Below are 21689 nucleotides of genomic sequence, written 5' to 3'. Positions count from 1 at the left end.
TGTCAGTTTAACAGTCATTAATGTCACAACATCGTCTATGTTTGTGAGCTGGACTAAACCAGTGGGAATCAGCTCCTTCTATAAAGTACAGTGGACAGGTGGAGGAAAGAACTTCTCTGTAAACTACAGTGAGACGTTTTATAACATTACTAACCTGACTGCTGGTGTCCAGTATGAAGTAACTGTCACTGCAGTGGCAGATGATAATTATACTAAAGGACAGAGTGCTACTGTCACCAACTACACAAGTAAGCGAGCATTTAAATGTTTCACATACCGCAAATTAGTGACTGTCTGCTGAGGATATCTGGTAAAATAAGGAGTCTTCTATCATCATAAGATAAGTTAAATTCAAAGGAAAGTAGAAGTAGAAATCCAGATGTAGAAGAAGAAGCCCTTTGAAGTGAGAAGGTTGGATCTCTCACCGATGTGTCCTCATATAACAGCTGTAGTTGTGCTCACTCTGTGTTTGAGTAACAGCTCCAATAATGGTTTGCATTTCTTTTGTTGGTCTAGTTTAGATCTTCCTCTGAACTTCCAGCTGCATGAAATGTTACAGGGTCAGCATGTTGCTGCTCGTGTGTTTTTACTGTAACTTTGAGACAGAGGAGACTTTAGCCGATATTTTAATTCTTACCCATGTAATGACTTCTCCCTTACAGAGCCTGAAGTAGTCAGGTGACTCAGTGTTACTGCTTTCACAACGTCCTCTGTATCACTGAAGTGGACTGAACCAGAGGGAAACAGCTCCTTCTATCTTGTAGAGTGGACAGATAGACATTTAAATGAGAATCACAGTGTGAATAACACATATATAACCATCAGTGCACTAACTGCTGTGTACACATTTAGAGTTACTGTAGTGGCTGGTGATGAGCAAACTATGGGAGCTGCAGAGTTAATTTCACTGTATACACACAGGAATTCAACATCTGAATGAATTTGTAATCAGTGTTTTTCAAACGCTGTCCCTTAGGTGTTCTTTACTAAATTTGCAGCATATTTGATGGTGTGATTTTCTAAAGTTACAATTATAGTAATCTTAGTTTTGTTATTTTTGCATCTACCTCTCTGTAACTCACAGAACCTGAAAAAGTGAATGATCTTAATGTCACTGAAATCAGGACATCCTCTATATTTCTTAATTGGACTCACCCAGAGGGTCAAAGGTCATTCTATAGAGTAGAGTGGCCAAATTCAACAATAAACATGAATGCGACTGTCACTGAAACTAAAGTAAATGTCACTGAGCTGACTCCTGGAGTGAACTACACTTTCACTGTCATAGCAGTGGCTGGAGATAACAGAACAGAAAGTGACGTAGCAACACTTTCCCAATACTCAAGTAAGATCAAGATTGTGATTTTTGTCTCTTCCAAATGATCATGGCACCATTTTTACTTTTAGTTTCTTCATTGAAGTCTTTATTTTTTCATACTGCACTTTTCTTCAATTTCTTCTCTTGTAATGGGTAAAACAGTTTCTTAAAATCTAATAGTGGAACTTTATTTTAAAGTCTTCAACACAAGAATGTTTTTTTTATATTCTTATTTTCCAGTGATGTGATTTTTAATCAACAGGCTGAACATTTTTTCTTTAACTGATTTTTAACGCATCCCACTTCACTGAGTCCTCGTGTTGCTTATTCGCCACAGCCACTGGTCATATTTTTGGCTTTCCAATTCATCACCAAACTGGTGGTGGCGCTCACACTTGGTGTTAGCTCTCTCTGGGAAATAGAATCACTTCCTACTCCTGCTGTAACACACAGTGATGTTTAGTGTAACTTATCTCAGTGGCCCATTTAATTAAACAGATTTAGGTAAAGACTTATTTCATTACAGAATCTTCACACACCTTTTCCAATGGACGCTTTCTGCCGAAACACCAACTAAGTGTATTCGTTCATTTTGACTGTAGGTATTTGCTAGTTTAGCTTAGCTGGTAGCCGAGTCGCTATCACCCTGACATCTTCAGCTGTCTCTCCTGCAGCTTCCTACTCAGTGTGTCACATGTTTAGCTACTCATTTGACGAAAAATAGAAACAGCCCCATGTTTCTCTTCTTTACTGTGGCTGGGCTGGTAACGTATGAGTGCTCTGTTGAAGCGAGTTTTTCTTTAACCTTAACTAGTGATGATTTCATGTATTTTTTTTCACAAAGAAAACTGTAACGTTTAGAGTAAAAATGACTTATAACCATCTGGCTGATGTATCATTATGTACAGCTACTTCCAGTGCTTTTAATATTTATTTAGACACTTGCTCCCTGACTGATCCTTCTGAGTTAACTCCATTAATCACTTCGTCCAAACCATTAATGTGTCTTTTTAGATCCCATGCATTTTCTGCTCAAATAAATTCTACAATGAATTAATGCTTGAATCTAAAAAATGATCAATCTGTCTCTATTAGTGTTGTATGTAACACAGGCCTTTAAGGTGGCAGATGGCTGCCACTACCTGAGCCTGTTTCTGCTGGAGGTTTCTTCCTGTTAAAAGGGAGTTTTACCTTCCTACAGTCGCCAAGTGCACAAAGGAGATTGTTTGAGGGAGGTGAAACGGTGGTCTGCCCAATCAGAAGCTACGCTACAGGACGCACTCGACGACGTCGACTGGGACATGTTCAGAGCATGCGCAGTCGACATCAACGAGTTTACGGAAGTAGCAGTATGCTTCGTCAATATGCTAGCGGAGGAGATTATCCCCACTGCGAGAGTCACCACATTCCCAAACCAGAAACCGTGGATGGACAGATCGATCCGCGCTGCAGTAAACGCCAGGACCGCCACCTACAACGCGGGTCTCGCCACTGGCGATATGAGCGCCTACAAAGCGGCCTCATACGGCGTGCGGCGCGCGGTGAGAGATGCTAAACGCCGGTACCGGGAGCGTGTGGAGTCCCGCTTCCTCCAGGGCGACACACGGAGTATGTGGCACGGACTACGCACCATTACGGACTACAAACCCAGGGACACTGCGCCGATCAACGCCGACTCTGCATTCACCAATGAGCTGAACCAGTTCTACGCCCGTTTCGAGGTTAGCCAGGCGGCTAATGCCATCTACCGCCTGACTACCGAGGACAGTGACGTCATCAGCGAGAGACCGGTGACCAGCATCGCGGAGCATGACGTCCGAGCGGCATTGAGGAGAGTGAACACAAGGAAAGCGGCGGGGCCAGACGGCATCACCGGCCGTCTGCTGCGCTGCTGTGCTGACCAGCTAGCAGGTGTGTTCACTTACATCTTCAACGAGTCCCTGGCGAAGTCTGTGGTCCCCACATGCTTCAAAAGATCCACCATCATCCCGGTGCCCAAGAACAGCAAACCCTCATCCCTGAACGATTACCGGCCAGTTGCGCTGACCTCGGTAGTAATGAAGGTGTTTGAGAGGCTGCTGAAGAACATCATCTCCTCCTCCATCCCAGACACCACAGATCCGCTCCAGTTCGCCTACCGACCCAACAGATCCACTGAGGACGCCATCGCCCACGTCCTGCACACCACCCTCAGCCACGTGGACAAGAAACAGGGTAACTATGTGAGAATGCTGTTTGTTGATTACAGTTCAGCGTTTAACACAATAGTGCCCTGCAGACTGTTCACAAAGCTGAGGGATCTAGGGCTCAACAGCCGTCTGTGTGCGTGGGTGTTGGACTTCCTCACTGGCAGAACTCAGGTGGTGAGGGTGGGTAGGTGTGTCTCCGACAGCATCACCATCAACACAAGAGCACCACAGGGGTGTGTCCTCTCGCCACTGCTCTACTCCCTCTACACTTCAGACTGTGTGGCCACCCACGGCTCCAACACCATTGTGAAGTTTGCTGACGACACAGTGGTGTTGGGTGCCATCTCCAACAGCGATGAGGCGGCCTACATGGACGAAGTGAAGAATCTGGCATCATGGTGCCAGGACAACCACCTCCAGCTGAACGTCGGCAAGACCAAGGAGCTGGTGGTGGACTTCAGAAGGAGTCAGCACAGAGACTACAAGCCCATTATCATTAATGGAGCTCCAGTAGAGAGGGTGCAGTCCTTTAAGTATCTTGGCGTCCACATCTCCTCAGACCTGACATGGGCTGCCCACATTCAGGCCCAGACCAAAAAGGCTAGGCAGCGCCTGTATCACCTACGACAACTGAGGAAGTTCAGGGTCTCTCCAAAGATCCTCAGGATCTTCTATACAGGCGCTGTGGAGAGCATCCTCACACAGAACATGACATCATGGTTTGGAAACAGCTGTGTGAAGGACCAAAAAGCTCTCCAGAGAGTGATCCGTACAGCGGAACGCTGCTGCAGGATTGCTCTCCCCCCGCTTCAGGACACCTACACCAGGAGATGCCGGACTAGAGCAACGCAGATACTGAAGGACCCGTCCCATCCTGGCAACAAACTGTTCCAACTTCTACAATCTGGTAGAAGGTTCCGCATCATCCGGGCAAGGACAGAGAGACTCAAGAGGAGCTTCTATCCTCAAGCCATCCGGGCCCTAAACCAACCCCCCCCCCCCCCCCCCCCCCCCCCCACACACACACACACACACACACACCCGCCCTCTCACATCATCTATAATTGACTGAGACTCTCCTCCAGACACTCAATTCCTTTAACTTTAAATATGTTTATATTGTCCATTCTGTAAAATAGTCAGATGTCTATTCATATTAATGTATTCATATCTGTAGTTTTCTCTGGTCCCCTCCCCAATCAGACCAGGAGTGACATGTTTAGCCGCATGTTCTCCTTAAATTGCTGGCTGTCTGAGTGGTGTCCCAGAAACGATGTGGGCTTCATAGATAATTGGCAAACCTTCTGGAGGAAACCTGGTCTTGTTAGGAGAGACGGCATCCATCCCACTTTGGATGGAGCAGCTCTCATTTCTAGAAATATGGACCAATTTATTAAACCCCCCAAAATCTGACTATCCAGAGTTGGGACCAGGAAGCAGAGTTGCAGTCTTACACGCCTCTCTGCAGCTTCTCTCCTCCTGCTACCCCCCCAAAAACCCATCTCCATTGAGACGGTGTCAGCTCCCAAACAGACAAAAAACAAACCAAAAACCAGCAATAAAAAACTTAAACATAAAAAATCAAAAAGAAAGAACAATACAGAATCCACATCTGAACCAAAGAGTAAAACAGTGAAATGTGGATTATTAAATATTAGGTCTCTCTCCTCCAAGTCTCTGTTAGTACATGACTTAATAATCGACCAACAAATCGATTTACTCTGCCTTACAGAAACCTGGTTGCAGCAGGATGATTATGTTAGTTTAAATGAATCAACACCCCCGAGTCATTCTAACTACCAGAAACCTCGAAGCACAGGCCGAGGGGGCGGTGTGGCAGCAATTTTTCACACCAGTCTATTAATTAACGAAAGACCAAGACAGACTTTTAATTCATTTGAAAGCCTGATGCTTAGCCTTGTCCACCCCAGCTGTAAAACTCAGAAACCAGTCTTATTTGTTATCATCTACCGTCCACCTGGGCCTTACACAGAGTTTCTCTCTGATTTCTCAGACTTTTTATCTGATTTAGTGCTCAGCTCAGATAAAATAATTATTGTGGGTGATTTTAACATCCATGTAGATGCTAAAAATGACAGCCTCAAAATTGCATTTAATCTGTTATTAGACTCAATTGGCTTCTCTCAAAATGTAAAAGAACCCACCCACCACTTTAATCACACTCTAGATCTTGTTTTAACATATGGCATAGAAACTGAACATTTAACAGTGTTTCCTGAAAACCCTCTGCTGTCTGATCATTTCCTGATAACATTTACATTTACAATAATTGATTACACAGCAGTGGAGAGTAGACTTTATCACAGTAGATGTCTTTCTGAAAGTGCTGTAACTAAGTTTAAGAATATAATCCACCCACTGTTATCATCTTCAATGCCCTGTACCAACATAGAGCAGGGCAGCTACCTGAACGCTACTCCAACAGAGGTCGATGATCTTGTTAATAATTTTACCTCCTCACTACGTACGACTCTGGATACTGTAGCTCCAGTGAAAACTAAAGTCTCAAATCAGAAGTACCTGACTCCGTGGTATAATTCTCAAACACGTAGCCTAAAGCAGATAACTCGTAAGCTGGAGAGGAAATGGCGTGTCACAAATTTAGAGGATCATCATTTAGCCTGGAGAAATAGTTTGTTGCTTTATAAGAAAGCCCTCCGCAAAGCCAGAACATCTTACTATTCGTCACTGATTGAAGAAAATAAGAACAACCCCAGGTTTCTCTTCAGCACTGTAGCCAGGCTGACAAAAAGTCAGAGCTCTACTGAGCCAACAATCCCTTTAACGTTAACTAGTAATGACTTCATGAACTTCTTCAGAAATAAAATTTTTATCATTAGAGAAAAAATTACCAATAATCATCCCACAGATGTAATATCGTCTACAGCTACTTTTAGTACCATTGATGTTAAGTTAGACTCTTTTTCTCCAATTGATCTTTCTGAGTTAACTTCAATAATTACTTCCTCTAAACCATCAACGTGTCTTTTAGACCCCATTCCTACAAAACTGCTCAAAGAAGTCCTGCCATTAATTAATTCTTCAATCTTAAATATGATCAATCTATCTCTAATAATCGGCTATGTACCACAGGCCTTCAAGGTGGCTGTAGTTAAACCTTTACTCAAAAAGCCATCTCTAGACCCAGCTGTCTTAGCTAATTATAGGCCAATATCCAACCTTCCTTTCATATCAAAAATCCTTGAAAGAGTAGTTGTCAAACAGCTAACAGATCATCTGCAGAGCAATGGCTTATTTGAAGAGTTTCAGTCAGGTTTCAGAGCTCATCACAGCACAGAAACAGCTTTAGTGAAGGTTACAAATGATCTTCTTATGGCCTCTGACAGTGGACTCATCTCTGTGCTTGTCCTGCTAGACCTTAGTGCTGCGTTCGATACTGTTGACCATAATATCTTATTAGAGCGATTAGAACATGCTGTAGGTATTACAGGTACTGCACTGCAGTGGTTTGTATCATATCTATCTAATAGACTCCAATTTGTTCAAGTAAATGGAGAGTCCTCTTCACCCACTAAGGTCAATTATGGAGTTCCACAGGGTTCAGTGCTAGGACCAATTCTATTTACATTATACATGCTTCCCCTAGGCAGCATCATTAGAAGACATAGCATAAATTTTCACTGCTATGCAGATGATACGCAGCTCTATCTATCCATGAAGCCAGGTAACACACACCAATTAGTTAAACTGCAGGAATGTCTTAAAGACATAAAGACCTGGATGGCCGCTAACTTCCTGCTTCTTAATTCAGATAAAACTGAGGTTATTGTACTTGGTCCTGAAAATCTTAGAAATATGGCATCTAAGCAGATCCTTACTATGGATGGCATTACCTTGGCCTCCAGTAATGCTGTGAGGAACCTTGGAGTCATTTTTGACCAGGACATGTCCTTCAAGGCACATATTAAACAAATATGTAAGACCGCTTTCTTCCATTTGCGCAACATCTCTAAAATTAGAAATATCCTGTCTCAGAGTGATGCTGAAAAACTAGTTCATGCCTTCATTACTTCCAGGCTGGACTACTGTAATTCGTTATTATCAGGATGTCCTAAAAACTCGCTGAAAAGTCTTCAGCTAATCCAAAATGCTGCAGCAAGAGTACTGACAGGGACTAGAAAGAGAGAGCATATTTCTCCTGTTTTGGCTTCCCTTCATTGGCTTCCTGTTAAATCCAGAATTGAATTCAAAATCCTGCTCCTCACTTACAAGGTCTTAAATAATCAGGCCCCATCTTATCTTAATGACCTTGTAGTACCATATCACCCTATTAGAGCACTTCGCTCTCGCTCTGCAGGCTTACTTGCTGTTCCTAGAGTATTTAAAAGTAGAATGGGAGGCAGAGCCTTCAGTTTTCAGGCCCCTCTTCTGTGGAACCAGCTTCCAGTTTGGATTCGGGAGACAGACACTATCTCTACTTTTAAGATTAGGCTTAAAACTTTCCTTTTTGCTAAAGCATATAGTTAGGGCTGGACCAGGTGACCCTGAATCCTCCCTTAGTTATGCTGCAATAGACGTAGGCTGCCGGGGATTCCCATGATGCATTGAGTTTTTCCTTTCCAGTCACCTTCTCACTCACTATGTGTTAATAGACCTCTCTGCATCGAATCATATCTGTTATTAATCTCTGTCTCTCGTCCACAGCATGTCTTTCATCTTGTTTTCCTTCTTTCACCCCAACCGGTCGCAGCAGATGGCCGCCCCTCCCTGAGCCTGGTTCTGCCGGAGGTTTCTTCCTGTTAAAAGGGAGTTTTTCCTTCCCACTGTCGCCAAAGTGCTTGCTCATAGGGGGTCATATGATATGATTGTTGGGTTTTTCTCTGTATTTATTATTGTGCGATCTACTGTACAATATAAAGCGCCTTGAGGCGACTTTTGTTGTGATTTGGCGCTGTATAAATAAATTGAATTGAATTGAATTAATGTACAGAATTCACCTGCTTGCTGCTACTACTGCACATTCACCCAATGTATATACTATATATATATATATATTTATAATGTTATTCCTCTACCCCCCCCCCCCCCCCCCCTTTTTTTGCACATGTTGAGGAGCGTGTCAGGATACATTTCACTGTGTGTTATACTTGTATAAATATGCATGTGACAAAAAAAGAACCTTGAACCTTGATTGTTGTCGTTTTCTCTCTTTTAGCGTAGGGTCTTTACTAAAGTGCTTTGAGGCGACTAATTTAGCGCTATTTAAAGAAAATGGAATTGAATAGAATTGACTTCTCATTCAACTACCCTCTACTCACAGAGCCTAAATTAGTCAGGGATCTTATTGTTACTGAAATTAGAAACTATGGCAGCTGCAGAGTTAATTTTACTGTATACACATAAGATATGCAAGAATTCAACATCTGAATGAATTTGTAAACAGTGTTTTTCAAAAGCTGTCCCTTAGGTGTTCTTTACTAAATTTGCAGCATATTTGATGATGTCATTTTCTAAAGTTTGAAATATATTTACGTCAGTTTTGTTATTTTTGCATCTACCTCTCTGTAACTCACAGAACCTGAAAAAGTGAATGATCTTAATGTCAGTGAAATCAGGACATCCTCTATATTTCTGAACTGGACTGACCCACAGGGTCAAAGGTCTTTCTATAGAGTAGAGTGGACAGATGGAACAATAAACATGAATAAGACTGTGACTGAAGCAAAAGTAAATGTCACTGAGCTGACTCCTGGAGTGAACTACACTTTCACTGTCATAGCAGTGGCTGGAGATAACAGAACAGAAAGTGGCGTAGCAACACTTTCTCAATGCACAAGTAAGATGAAGAGTATGACATTTTCTGATCTGGGGGCTCGTGCTCTGTACTATGTCACTGTTTCATTTTTTATTTTTTTGTTTTTTGTTTCTTAGTCTTTCAACTTTTTAGGATAGCTTTTTTTTCTAGTGAAGCAGTTACTTCAAAAATTAATGAAATCCTTTTACAGGAAGACTTCAAATCTAAAAACACTTTTTATCCATGAGTGACATGTTTGTTTGCTTTTTACTAAATTCAGTTTTTGATTTATTCACATATCCTCTCAGGTTCTCCTTAATTCAGTCCTCTTGATTCTTACCTGTTGCAGTCACTATTTATTGTTATTGTACTAACAGTTCTTTTTTTTTTCTTCTTCCTCCTCATGTACTCTCCACTCATAGAGCCTGAAGTAGTCACGAGTCTCTCTGCTGTTAACGTCACAACATCGTCTATGTTTGTGAGCTGGACTAAACCAGTGGGAAACAGCTCCTTCTATAAAGTACAGTGGACAGGTGGAGGAACAAGTGCCTCTGAAAATGTCTATGAGACGTTTAAGAACATTATTAACCTGACTGCTGGTGTCCAGTATGAAGTAACTGTCACCGCAGTGGCTGGTGATGGTTATACTAAAGGACAGAGTGCTACTGTCACCAACTACACAAGTAAGTGAGCATTTAAATGTTTTTCATACTGTCAATTAGTGACTGTCTGCTGAGGATATCTGGTAAAATAAGGAGTCTTCTATCATCATAAGATAAGTGAAATTCAAAGGAAAGTAGAAGTAGAAATCCAGATGTAGAAGAAGAAGCCCTTTGAAGAGAGAAGGTTGGATCTCTCACTGATGTGTCCTCATATAACAGCTGTAGTTGTGCTCACTCTGTGTTTGAGTAACAGCTCCAATAATGGTTTGCATTTCTTTTGTACGTCTAGTTTAGAGCTTCCTCTGAACTTCCAGCTGCATGAAATGTTACAGGGTCAGCATGTTGCTGCTCGTGTGTTTTTACTGTAACTTTGAGACAGAGGAGACTTTAGCCGATATTTTAATTCTTACCCATGTAATGACTTCTCCCTTACAGAGTCTGAAGTAGTCAGGTGACTCAGTGTTACTGCTTTCACAACGTCCTCTGTATCACTGAAGTGGACTGAACCAGAGGGAAACAGCTCCTTCTACCTTGTAGAGTGGACAGATAGACATTTAAATGAGAATCACAGTGTGAATAACACATATATAACCATCAATGCACTAACTGCTGTGTACAGATTTAGAGTTACTGTAGTGGCTGGTGATGAGCAAACTATGGGAGCTGCAGAGTTAATTTCACTGTATACACACAGGAATTCAACATCTGAATGAATTTGTAATCAGTGTTTTTCAAACGCTGTCCCTTAGGTGTTCTTTACTAAATTTGCAGCATATTTGATGATGTCATTTTCTAAAGTTACAATTATAGTAATCTTAGTTTTGTTATTTTTGCATCTACCTCTCTGTAACTCACAGAACCTGAAAAAGTGAATGATCTTAATGTCAGTGAAATCAGGACATCCTCTATATTTCTGAACTGGACTGACCCACAGGGTCAAAGGTCTTTCTATAGAGTAGAGTGGACAGATGGAACAATAAACATGAATAAGACTGTGACTGAAGCAAAAGTAAATGTCACTGAGCTGACTCCTGGAGTGAACTACACTTTCACTGTCATAGCAGTGGCTGGAGATAACAGAACAGAAAGTGACGTAGCAACACTTTCTCAATGCACAAGTAAGATGAAGAGTATGACATTTTCTGATCTGGGGTCTCGTGCTCTGTACTATGTCACTGTTTCATTTTTTATCTTGTAGTTTATTATTTGTTTGTCAACTTTTTAGGATAGCTTTTTTTTTCTAGTGAAGCAGTTTCTTCAAAAATTAATGAAATCCTTTTACAGGAAGACTTCGAATCTAAAAACACTTTTTATCCATGAGTGACATGTTTGTTTGCTTTTTTACCAAATTAAGTTTTTGATTTATTCACATATCCTCTCAGGTTCTCCTTAATTCAGTCCTCTTGATTCTTACCTGTTGCAGTCACTGCTTAGTTTTGTTGGCTCAGCAGTTCTTTTGTTTTCTTCTTCCTCCTCATGTACTCTCCACTCATAGAGCCTGAAGTAGTCACGAGTCTCTCTGCTGTTAACGTCACAACATCGTCTATGTTTGTGAGCTGGACTAAACCAGTGGGAAACAGCTCCTTCTATAAAGTACAGTGGACAGGAACAAGTTTCTCTGTAAATGTCAGTGAGACGTTTAAGAACATTATTAACCTGACTGCTGGTGTCCAGTATGAAGTAACTGTCACTGCAGTGGCTGGTGATGGTTATACTAAAGGACAGAGTGCTACTGTCACCAACTACACAAGTAAGTGAGCATTTAAATGTTTTTCATACTGTGAATTAGTGACTGTCTGCTGAGGATATCTGGTAAAAATAAGGAGTCTTCTATCATCATAAGATAAGTTAAATTCAAAGGAAAGTAGAAGTAGAAATCCAGATGTAGAAGAAGAAGCCCTTTGAAGTGAGAAGGTTGGATCTCTCACTGATGTGTCCTCATATAACAGCTGTAGTTGTGCTCACTCTGTGTTTGAGTAACAGCTCCAATAATGGTTTGCATTTCTTTTGTACGTCTAGTTTAGATCTTCCTCTGAACTTCCAGCTGCATGAAATGTTACAGGGTCAGCATGTTGCTGCTCGTGTGTTTTTACTGTAACTTTGAGACAGAGAAGACTTTAGCCGATATTTTAATTCTTACCCATGTAATGACTTCTCCCTTACAGAGCCTGAAGTAGTCAGGTGACTCAGTGTTACTGCTTTCACAACGTCCTCTGTATCACTGAAGTGGACTGAACCAGAGGGAAACAGCTGCTTCTATCTTGTAGAGTGGACAGATAGACATTTAAATGAGAATCACAGTGTGAATAACACATATATAACCATCAATGCACTAACTGCTGTGTACAGATTTAGAGTTACTGTAGTGGCTGGTGATGAGCAAACTATGGGAGCTGCAGAGTTAATTTCACTGTATACACACAGGAATTCAACATCTGAATGAATTTGTAATCAGTGTTTTTCAAACGCTGTCCCTTAGGTGTTCTTTACTAAATTTGCAGCATATTTGATGGTGTGATTTTCTAAAGTTACAATTATAGTAATCTTAGTTTTGTTATTTTTGCATCTACCTCTCTGTAACTCACAGAACCTGAAAAAGTGAATGATCTTAATGTCAGTGAAATCAGGACATCCTCTATATTTCTGAACTGGACTGACCCACAGGGTCAAAGGTCTTTCTATAGAGTAGAGTGGACAGATGGAACAATAAACATGAATAAGACTGTGACTGAAGCGAAAGTAAATGTCACTGAGCTGACTCCTGGAGTGAACTACACTTTCACTGTCATAGCAGTGGCTGGAGATAACAGAACAGAAAGTGACGTAGCAACACTTTCTCAATGCACAAGTAAGATGAAGAGTATGACATTTTCTGATCTGGGGGCTCGTGCTCTGTACTGTGTCACTGTTTCATTTTTTATCTTGTAGTTTATTATTTGTTTGTCAACTTTTTAGGATAGCTTTTTTTTTCTAGTGAAGCAGTTTCTTCAAAAATTAATGAAATCCTTTTCACAGGAAGACTTCGAATCTAAAAACACTTTTTATCCATGAGTGACATGTTTGTTTGCTTTTTTACCAAATTAAGTTTTTGATTTATTCACATATCCTCTCAGGTTCTCCTTAATTCAGTCCTCTTGATTCTTACCTGTTGCAGTCACTGCTTAGTTTTGTTGGCTCAGCAGTTCTTTTTTTTTCTTCTTCCTCCTCATGTACTCTCCACTCATAGAGCCTGAAGTAGTCACGAGTCTCTCTGCTGTTAACGTCACAACATCGTCTATTTTTGTGAGCTGGACTAAACCAGTGGGAAACAGCTCCTTCTATAAAGTACAGTGGACAGGTGGAGGAACAAGTGCCTCTGAAAATGTCTATGAGACGTTTAAGAACATTATTAACCTGACTGCTGGTGTCCAGTATGAAGTAACTGTCACCGCAGTGGCTGGTGATGGTTATACTAAAGGACAGAGTGCTACTGTCACCAACTACACAAGTAAGTGAGCATTTAAATGTTTTTCATACTGTGAATTAGTGACTGTCTGCTGAGGATATCTGGTAAAATAAGGACTCTTCTATCATCATAAGATAAGAGAAATTCAAAGGAAAGTAGAAGTAGAAATCCAGATGTAGAAGAAGAAGCCCTTTGAAGTGAGAAGGTTGGATCTCTCACTGATGTGTCCTCATATAACAGCTGTAGTTGTGCTCACTCTGTGTTTGAGTAACAGCTCCAATAATGGTTTGCATTTCTTTTGTACGTCTAGTTTAGATCTTCCTCTGAACTTGCAGCTGCATGAAATGTTACAGGGTCAGCATGTTGCTGCTCGTGTGTTTTTACTGTAACTTTGAGACAGAGAAGACTGTAGCCGATATTTTAATTCTTACCCATGTAATGACTTCTCCCTTACAGAGCCTGAAGTAGTCAGGTGACTCAGTGTTACTGCTTTCACAACGTCCTCTGTATCACTGAAGTGGACTGAACCAGAGGGAAACAGCTGCTTCTATCTTGTAGAGTGGACAGATAGACATTTAAATGAGAATCACAGTGTGAATAACACATATATAACCATCAATGCACTAACTGCTGTGTACAGATTTAGAGTTACTGTAGTGGCTGGTGATGAGCAAACTATGGGAGCTGCAGAGTTAATTTCACTGTATACACACAGGAATTCAACATCTGAATGAATTTGTAATCAGTGTTTTTCAAACGCTGTCCCTTAGGTGTTCTTTACTAAATTTGCAGCATATTTGATGATGTCATTTTCTAAAGTTACAATTATAGTAATCTTAGTTTTGTTATTTTTGCATCTACCTCTCTGTAACTCACAGAACCTGAAAAAGTGAATGATCTTAATGTCAGTGAAATCAGGACATCCTCTATATTTCTGAACTGGACTGACCCACAGGGTCAAAGGTCTTTCTATAGAGTAGAGTGGACAGATGGAACAATAAACATGAATAAGACTGTGACTGAAGCGAAAGTAAATGTCACTGAGCTGACTCCTGGAGTGAACTACACTTTCACTGTCATAGCAGTGGCTGGAGATAACAGAACAGAAAGTGGCGTAGCAACACTTTCTCAATGCACAAGTAAGATGAAGAGTATGACATTTTCTGATCTGGGGGCTCGTGCTCTGTACTGTGTCACTGTTTCAGTTTTTATCTTGTAGTTTATTATTTGTTTGTCAACTTTTTAGGATAGCTTTTTTTTTCTAGTGAAGCAGTTTCTTCAAAAATTAATGAAATCCTTTTCACAGGAAGACTTCGAATCTAAAAACACTTTTTATCCATGAGTGACATGTTTGTTTGCTTTTTTACCAAATTAAGTTTTTGATTTATTCACATATCCTCTCAGGTTCTCCTTAATTCAGTCCTCTTGATTCTTACCTAATGCAGTCACTGCTTAGTTTGTTGGCTCAACAGTTCTTTTGTTTTCTTGTTCTTTCTCATGTACTCTCCACTCATAGAGCCTGAAGTAGTCACGAGTCTCTCTGCTGTTAACGTCACAACATCGTCTATGTTTGTGAGCTGGACTAAACCAGTGGGAAACAGCTCCTTCTATAAAGTACAGTGGACAGGTGGAGGAACAAGTGCCTCTGAAAATGTCTATGAGACGTTTAAGAACATTATTAACCTGACTGCTGGTGTCCAGTATGAAGTAACTGTCACTGCAGTGGCTGGTGATGGTTATACTAAAGGACAGAGTGCTACTGTCACCAACTACACAAGTAAGTGAGCATTTAAATGTTTTTCATACTGTGAATTAGTGACTGTCTGCTGAGGATATCTGGTAAAATAAGGAGTCTTCTATCATCATAAGATAAGTTCAATTCAAAGGAAAGTAGAAGTAGAAATCCAGATGTAGAAGAAGAAGCCCTTTGAAGTGAGAAGGTTGGATCTCTCACCGATGTGTCCTCATTTAACAGCTGTAGTTGTGCTCACTCTGTGTTTGAGTAACAGCTCCAATAATGGTTTGCATTTCTTTTGTGCGTCTAGTTTAGATCTTCCTCTGAACTTCCAGCTGCATGAAATGTTACAGGGTCAGCATGTTGCTGCTCGTGTGTTTTTACTGTAACTTTGAGACGGAGAAGACTTTAGTCGATATTTTAATTCTTACCCATGTAATGACTTCTCCCTTACAGAGCCTGAAGTAGTCAGGTGACTCAGTGTTACTGCTTTCACAACGTCCTCTGTATCACTGAAGTGGACTGAACCAGAGGGAAACAGCTGCTTCTACCTTGTAGAGTGGACAGATAGACATTTAAATGAGAATCACAGTGTGAATAACACATATATAACCATCAATGCACTAACTGCTGCGTACACATTTAGAGTTACTGTAGTGGCTGGTGATGAGCAAACTATGGGAGCTGCAGAGTTAATTTCACTGTATACACACAGGAATTCAACATCTGAATGAATTTGTAATCAGTGTTTTTCAAACGCTGTCCCTTAGGTGTTCTTTACTAAATTTGCAGCATATTTGATGGTGTGATTTTCTAAAGTTACAATTATAGTAATCTTAGTTTTGTTATTTTTGCATCTACCTCTCTGTAACTCACAGAACCTGAAAAAGTGAATGATCTTAATGTCAGTGAAATCAGGACATCCTCTATATTTCTGAACTGGACTGACCCACAGGGTCAAAGGTCTTTCTATAGAGTAGAGTGGACAGATGGAACAATAAACATGAATAAGACTGTGACTGAAGCAAAAGTAAATGTCACTGAGCTGACTCCTGGAGTGAACTACACTTTCACTGTCATAGCAGTGGCTGGAGATAACAGAACAGAAAGTGACGTAGCAACACTTTCTCAATACACAAGTAAGATCAAGATTGTGATTTTTGTCTCTTCCAAATGATCATGGCACCATTTTTTACTTTACGTTTCTTCATTGAAGTCTTTATTTTTTTCATACTAAACTTCTCTTCAGTTTCTTCTCTTGTAATGGGTAAAACAGTTTCCTAAAATCCAGTAGTGGAATTTTTTTTTTAAGTCTTCAACACAAGAATGTTTTTTTTTAATATTCTTATTTTCCAGTGATGTGATTTTTAATCAACTGGCTGAACATTTTTTCTTTAACTGATTTTTTAACCTGTCCCACTTCACTGAGTCCTCGTGTTGCTTATTCGCCACAGCCACTGGTCATATTTTTGGCTTTCCAATTCATCACTGAGCTGGTGGTGGCGCTCACACTTGGTGTTAGCTCTCTCTGGGAAATAGAATCACTTCCTATTCCTGCTGTAACACACAGTGATGTTTAGTGTAACTTATCTCAGTGGCCCATTTAATTAAAGATATTTAGGTAAAGACTTATTTCATTATAGATGTCACAGACAGCGGGGCTGATTGTATGTAGAGTGAAAAAAGGACTCAAATGCAAACCCAAAACAGAACTTGAAACTGGGCGTTAATTAACAAAAAACGAGCTGTTTATTAAGGCTGGTAAAATAAATACAAACAAAGGGCATGGGTAAAACTAAACAATAACGTGCACTGGGTGAACTAAAATTAAAACATGAACAAACCTTAAACATGACGTGAATAACGTGGCAACGAAAGACCAGAAACACACAGACTAAATGCACACATGAGGTGATCGGGGAAAGTCGAAACACATGGGGAAACAGCTGATATGAATGAACATAACAACGTCACGGGGGAGAGTAAAACCAAACACATTGAATGTAGGAACACAAGACCTCTTCAAAATAAAACAGGAAACAAAATGAGATGCAGACATGACAACAAGAACTTGACAACACAAGACACGCAGACCTGAAACACATGAAGGGCAAAAATCGATTCTAGCTTGGATAACGTGATATTCATTAAAATCCTGAATCGATTTTTAAATATAAATTTATTTTGCCCAAAACGCCAGGATCTCAGGTTAAACCTCACAAAAGTTCAACAACCACCAAACAGCTAAAACAGTAAATGAGAGCAGGTACATGGATTCTGCACAAAGACATAAACACAAAGCGTGGACCGCCGATGTATCAGAATCAGTGAGATGTGGCTTTCTCACCCGACGGCACGGACACGGTCGGGGCTGAAAGCCGACAGCTCGCTGAGGTTTAACCTCAGATTCTGGCGCTTCGGGCAAGATGTCTAGCTACTCATTTGATGAAAAATAGAAACAGCCCCATGTTTCTCTTCTTTACTGTGGCTGGGCTGGTAACGTATGAGTGCTCTGTTGAGGCGAGTTTTTCTTTAACCTTAACTAGTGATGATTTCACGTATTTTTTTCACAAACAAAAATGTAACGTTTAGAATAAAAATTACTCATGACCATCTGGCTGATGTATCATTATGTACAGCTACTTCCAATGCTTCTGATATTTATTTGGACGCTTGCTCTCCGACTGATCCTTCTGAGTTAACTCCATTAATCACTTCTTCGTGTCTTTTTGGATCCCATGCATGTACTGCTCAAATAAATTCTACAATGAGTTAATGCTTCAATCTTAAAAAGTGATCAGTCTGTCTCTATAAGTGTTGTATGTAACACAGGCCTTTAAGGTGGCAGATTCTCATGCAACTACCCTCTACTCACAGAGCCTAAATTAGTCAGGGATCTTATTGTCACTGAAATTACAAACTATGGGAGCTGCAGAGTTAATTTCACTGTATACACAGAGGAATTCAACATCTGAATGAAGTTGTAATCAGTGTTTTTCAAACGCTGTCCCTTAGGTGTTCTTTACTAAATTTGCAGCATATTTGATGGTGTGATTTTCTAAAGTTACAATTATAGTAATCTTAGTTTTGTTATTTTTGCATCTACCTCTCTGTAACTCACAGAACCTGAAAAAGTGAATGATCTTAATGTCAGTGAAATCAGGACATCCTCTATATTTCTGAACTGGACTGACCCACAGGGTCAAAGGTCTTTCTATAGAGTAGAGTGGACAGATGGAACAATAAACATGAATAAGACTGTGACTGAGACTAAAGTAAATGTCACTGAGCTGACTCCTGGAGTGAACTACACTTTCACTGTCATAGCAGTGGCTGGAGACAACAGAACAGAAAGTGACGTAGCAACACTTTCTCAATGCACAAGTAAGATGAAGAGTATGACATTTTCTGATCTGGGGGCTCGTGCTCTGTACTGTGTCACTGTTTCATTTTTTATTTTTTGTTTCTTAGTCTTTCAACTTTTTAGGATAGCTTTTTGTTCTAGTGAAGCAGTTTCTTCAAAAATTAATGAAATCCATTTCACAGGAAGACTTCAAATCTAAAAACACTTTTTATCCATGCGTGACATGTTTGTTTGCTTTTTACCAAATTAAGTTTTTGATTTATTTACATATCCTCTCAGGTTCTCCTTAATTCAGTCCTCTTGATTCTTACCTGTTGCAGTCACTGCTTATTTTGTTGGCTCAACAGTTCTTTTGTTTTCTTCTTCCTCCTCATGTACTCTCCACTCATAGAGCCTGAAGTAGTCACGAGTCTCTCTGCTGTTAACGTCACAACATCGTCTATGTTTGTGAGCTGGACTAAACCAGTGGGAAACAGCTCCTTCTATAAAGTACAGTGGACAGGTGGAGGAACAAGTGCCTCTGAAAATGTCTATGAGACGTTTAAGAACATTATTAACCTGACTGCTGGTGTCCAGTATGAAGTAACTGTCACTGCAGTGGCTGGTGATGGTTATACTAAAGGACAGAGTGCTACTGTCACCAACTACACAAGTAAGCGAGCATTTAAATGTTTTTCATACTGTGAATTAGTGACTGTCTGCTGAGGATATCTGGTAAAATAAGGAGTCTTCTATCATCATAAGATAAGTGAAATTCAAAGGAAAGTAGAAGTAGAAATCCAGATGTAGAAGAAGAAGCCCTTTGAAGTGAGAAGGTTGGATCTCTCACCGATGTGTCCTCATATAACAGCTGTAGTTGTGCTCACTCTGTGTTTGAGTAACAGCTCCAATAATGGTTTGCATTTCTTTTGTGCGTCTAGTTTAGATCTTCCTCTGAACTTCCAGCTGCATGAAATGTTACAGGGTCAGCATGTTGCTGCTCGTGTGTTTTTACTGTAACTTTGAGACAGAGGAGACTTTAGCCGATATTTTAATTCTTACCCATGTAATGACTTCTCCCTTACAGAGCCTGAAGTAGTCAGGTGACTCAGTGTTACTGCTTTCACAACGTCCTCTGTATCACTGAAGTGGACTGAACCAGAGGGAAACAGCTCCTTCTACCTTGTAGAGTGGACAGATAGACATTTAAATGAGAATCACAGTGTGAATAACACATATATAACCATCAATGCACTAACTGCTGTGTACACATTTAGAGTTACTGTAGTGGCTGGTGATGAGCAAACTATGGGAGCTGCAGAGTTAATTTCACTGTATACACACAGGAATTCAACATCTGAATGAATTTGTAATCAGTGTTTTTCAAACGCTGTCCCTTAGGTGTTCTTTACTAAATTTGCAGCATATTTGATGATGTCATTTTCTAAAGTTACAATTATAGTAATCTTAGTTTTGTTATTTTTGCATCTACCTCTCTGTAACTCACAGAACCTGAAAAAGTGAATGATCTTAATGTCAGTGAAATCAGGACATCCTCTATATTTCTGACCTGGACTGACCCACAGGGTCAAAGGTCTTTCTATAGAGTAGAGTGGACAGATGGAACAATAAACATGAATAAGACTGTGACTGAAGCTAAAGTAAATGTCACTGAGCTGACTCCTGGAGTGAACTACACTTTCACTGTCATAGCAGTGGCTGGAGATAACAGAACAGAAAGTGACTTAGCAACACTTTCTCAATGCACAAGTAAGATGAAGAGTATGACATTTTCTGATCTGGGGGCTCGTGCTCTGTACTGTGTCACTGTTTCAGTTTTTATCTTGTAGTTTATTATTGGTTTGTCAACTTTTTAGGATAGTTTTTTTCTAGTGAAGCAGTTTCTTCAAAAATTAATGAAATCCTTTTTACAGGAAGACTTCGAATCTAAAAACACTTTTTATCCATGAGTGACATGTTTGTTTGCTTTTTTACCAAATTAAGTTTTTGATTTATTCACATATCCTCTCAGGTTCTCCTTAATTCAGTCCTCTTGATTCTTACCTGTTGCAGTCACTGCTTATTTTGTTGGCTCAGCAGTTCTTTTTTTTTCTTGTTCTTTCTCATGTACTCTCCACTCATAGAGCCTGAAGTAGTCACGAGTCTCTCTGCTGTTAACGTCACAACATCGTCTATGTTTGTGAGCTGGACTAAACCAGTGGGAAACAGCTCCTTCTATAAAGTACAGTGGACAGGTGGAGGAACAAGTTTCTCTGTAAATGTCTATGAGACGTTTAAGAACATTATTAACCTGACTGCTGGTGTCCAGTATGAAGTAACTGTCACCGCAGTGGCTGGTGATGGTTATACTAAAGGACAGAGTGCTACTGTCACCAACTACACAAGTAAGCGAGCATTAAAATGTTTTTCATACTGTGAATTAGTGACTGTCTGCTGAGGATATCTGGTAAAATAAGGAGTCTTCTCTCATCATAAGATAAGTGAAATTCAAAGGAAAGTAGAAGTAGAAATCCAGATGTAGAAGAAGAAGCCCTTTGAAGTGAGAAGGTTGGATCTCTCACCGATGTGTCCTCATATAACAGCTGTAGTTGTGCTCACTCTGTGTTTGAGTAACAGCTCCAATAATGGTTTGCATTTCTTTTGTACGTCTAGTTTAGATCTTCCTCTGAACTTGCAGCTGCATGAAATGTTACAGGGTCAGCATGTTGCTGCTCGTGTGTTTTTACTGTAACTTTGAGACAGAGGAGACTTTAGCCGATATTTTAATTCTTACCCATGTAATGAATTCTCCCTTACAGAGTCTGAAGTAGTCAGGTGACTCAGTGTTACTGCTTTCACAACGTCCTCTGTATCACTGAAGTGGACTGAACCAGAGGGAAACAGCTGCTTCTATCTTGTAGAGTGGACAGATAGACATTTAAATGAGAATCACAGTGTGAATAACACATATATAACCATCAATGCACTAACTGCTGTGTACAGATTTAGAGTTACTGTAGTGGCTGGTGATGAGCAAACTATGGGAGCTGCAGAGTTAATTTCACTGTGCACACACAGGAATTCAACATCTGAATGAATTTGTAATCAGTGTTTTTCAAACGCTGTCCCTTAGGTGTTCTTTACTAAATTTGCAGCATATTTGATGATGTCATTTTCTAAAGTTACAATTATAGTAATCTTAGTTTTGTTATTTTTGCATC

The 21689-nt window shown here is 40.2% G+C and overlaps 1 protein-coding gene across 1 annotated transcript in view; it reads left to right on the top strand.

Moving 5' to 3' along the window:
* The first annotated feature begins 213 nt into the window (after positions 1-213).
* Positions 214-21689, top strand: part of LOC134631853 (titin-like) — a 60287-nt gene continuing 38811 nt past the window's right edge. The window contains 11 exon segments of the mRNA XM_063480409.1: positions 214-248; positions 9706-9966; positions 11441-11695; positions 13172-13420; positions 13847-13907; positions 14968-15167; positions 16004-16264; positions 18249-18464; positions 18881-19141; positions 19556-19616; positions 20674-20873. Of these exon segments, the coding sequence (XP_063336479.1) occupies positions 9756-9966; positions 11441-11695; positions 13172-13420; positions 13847-13907; positions 14968-15167; positions 16004-16264; positions 18249-18464; positions 18881-19141; positions 19556-19616; positions 20674-20873 (1975 nt within the window). The 5' untranslated portion in view covers positions 214-248; positions 9706-9755.

The sequence above is a fragment of the Pelmatolapia mariae genome, linkage group LG7 (assembly GCF_036321145.2).
Source record: "Pelmatolapia mariae isolate MD_Pm_ZW linkage group LG7, Pm_UMD_F_2, whole genome shotgun sequence".
Classification (NCBI taxonomy): Eukaryota; Metazoa; Chordata; class Actinopteri; order Cichliformes; family Cichlidae; genus Pelmatolapia; species Pelmatolapia mariae.
Note: the sequence above shows the minus strand (reverse complement) of the source record. Positions and strands in the feature narration are given on the sequence as shown.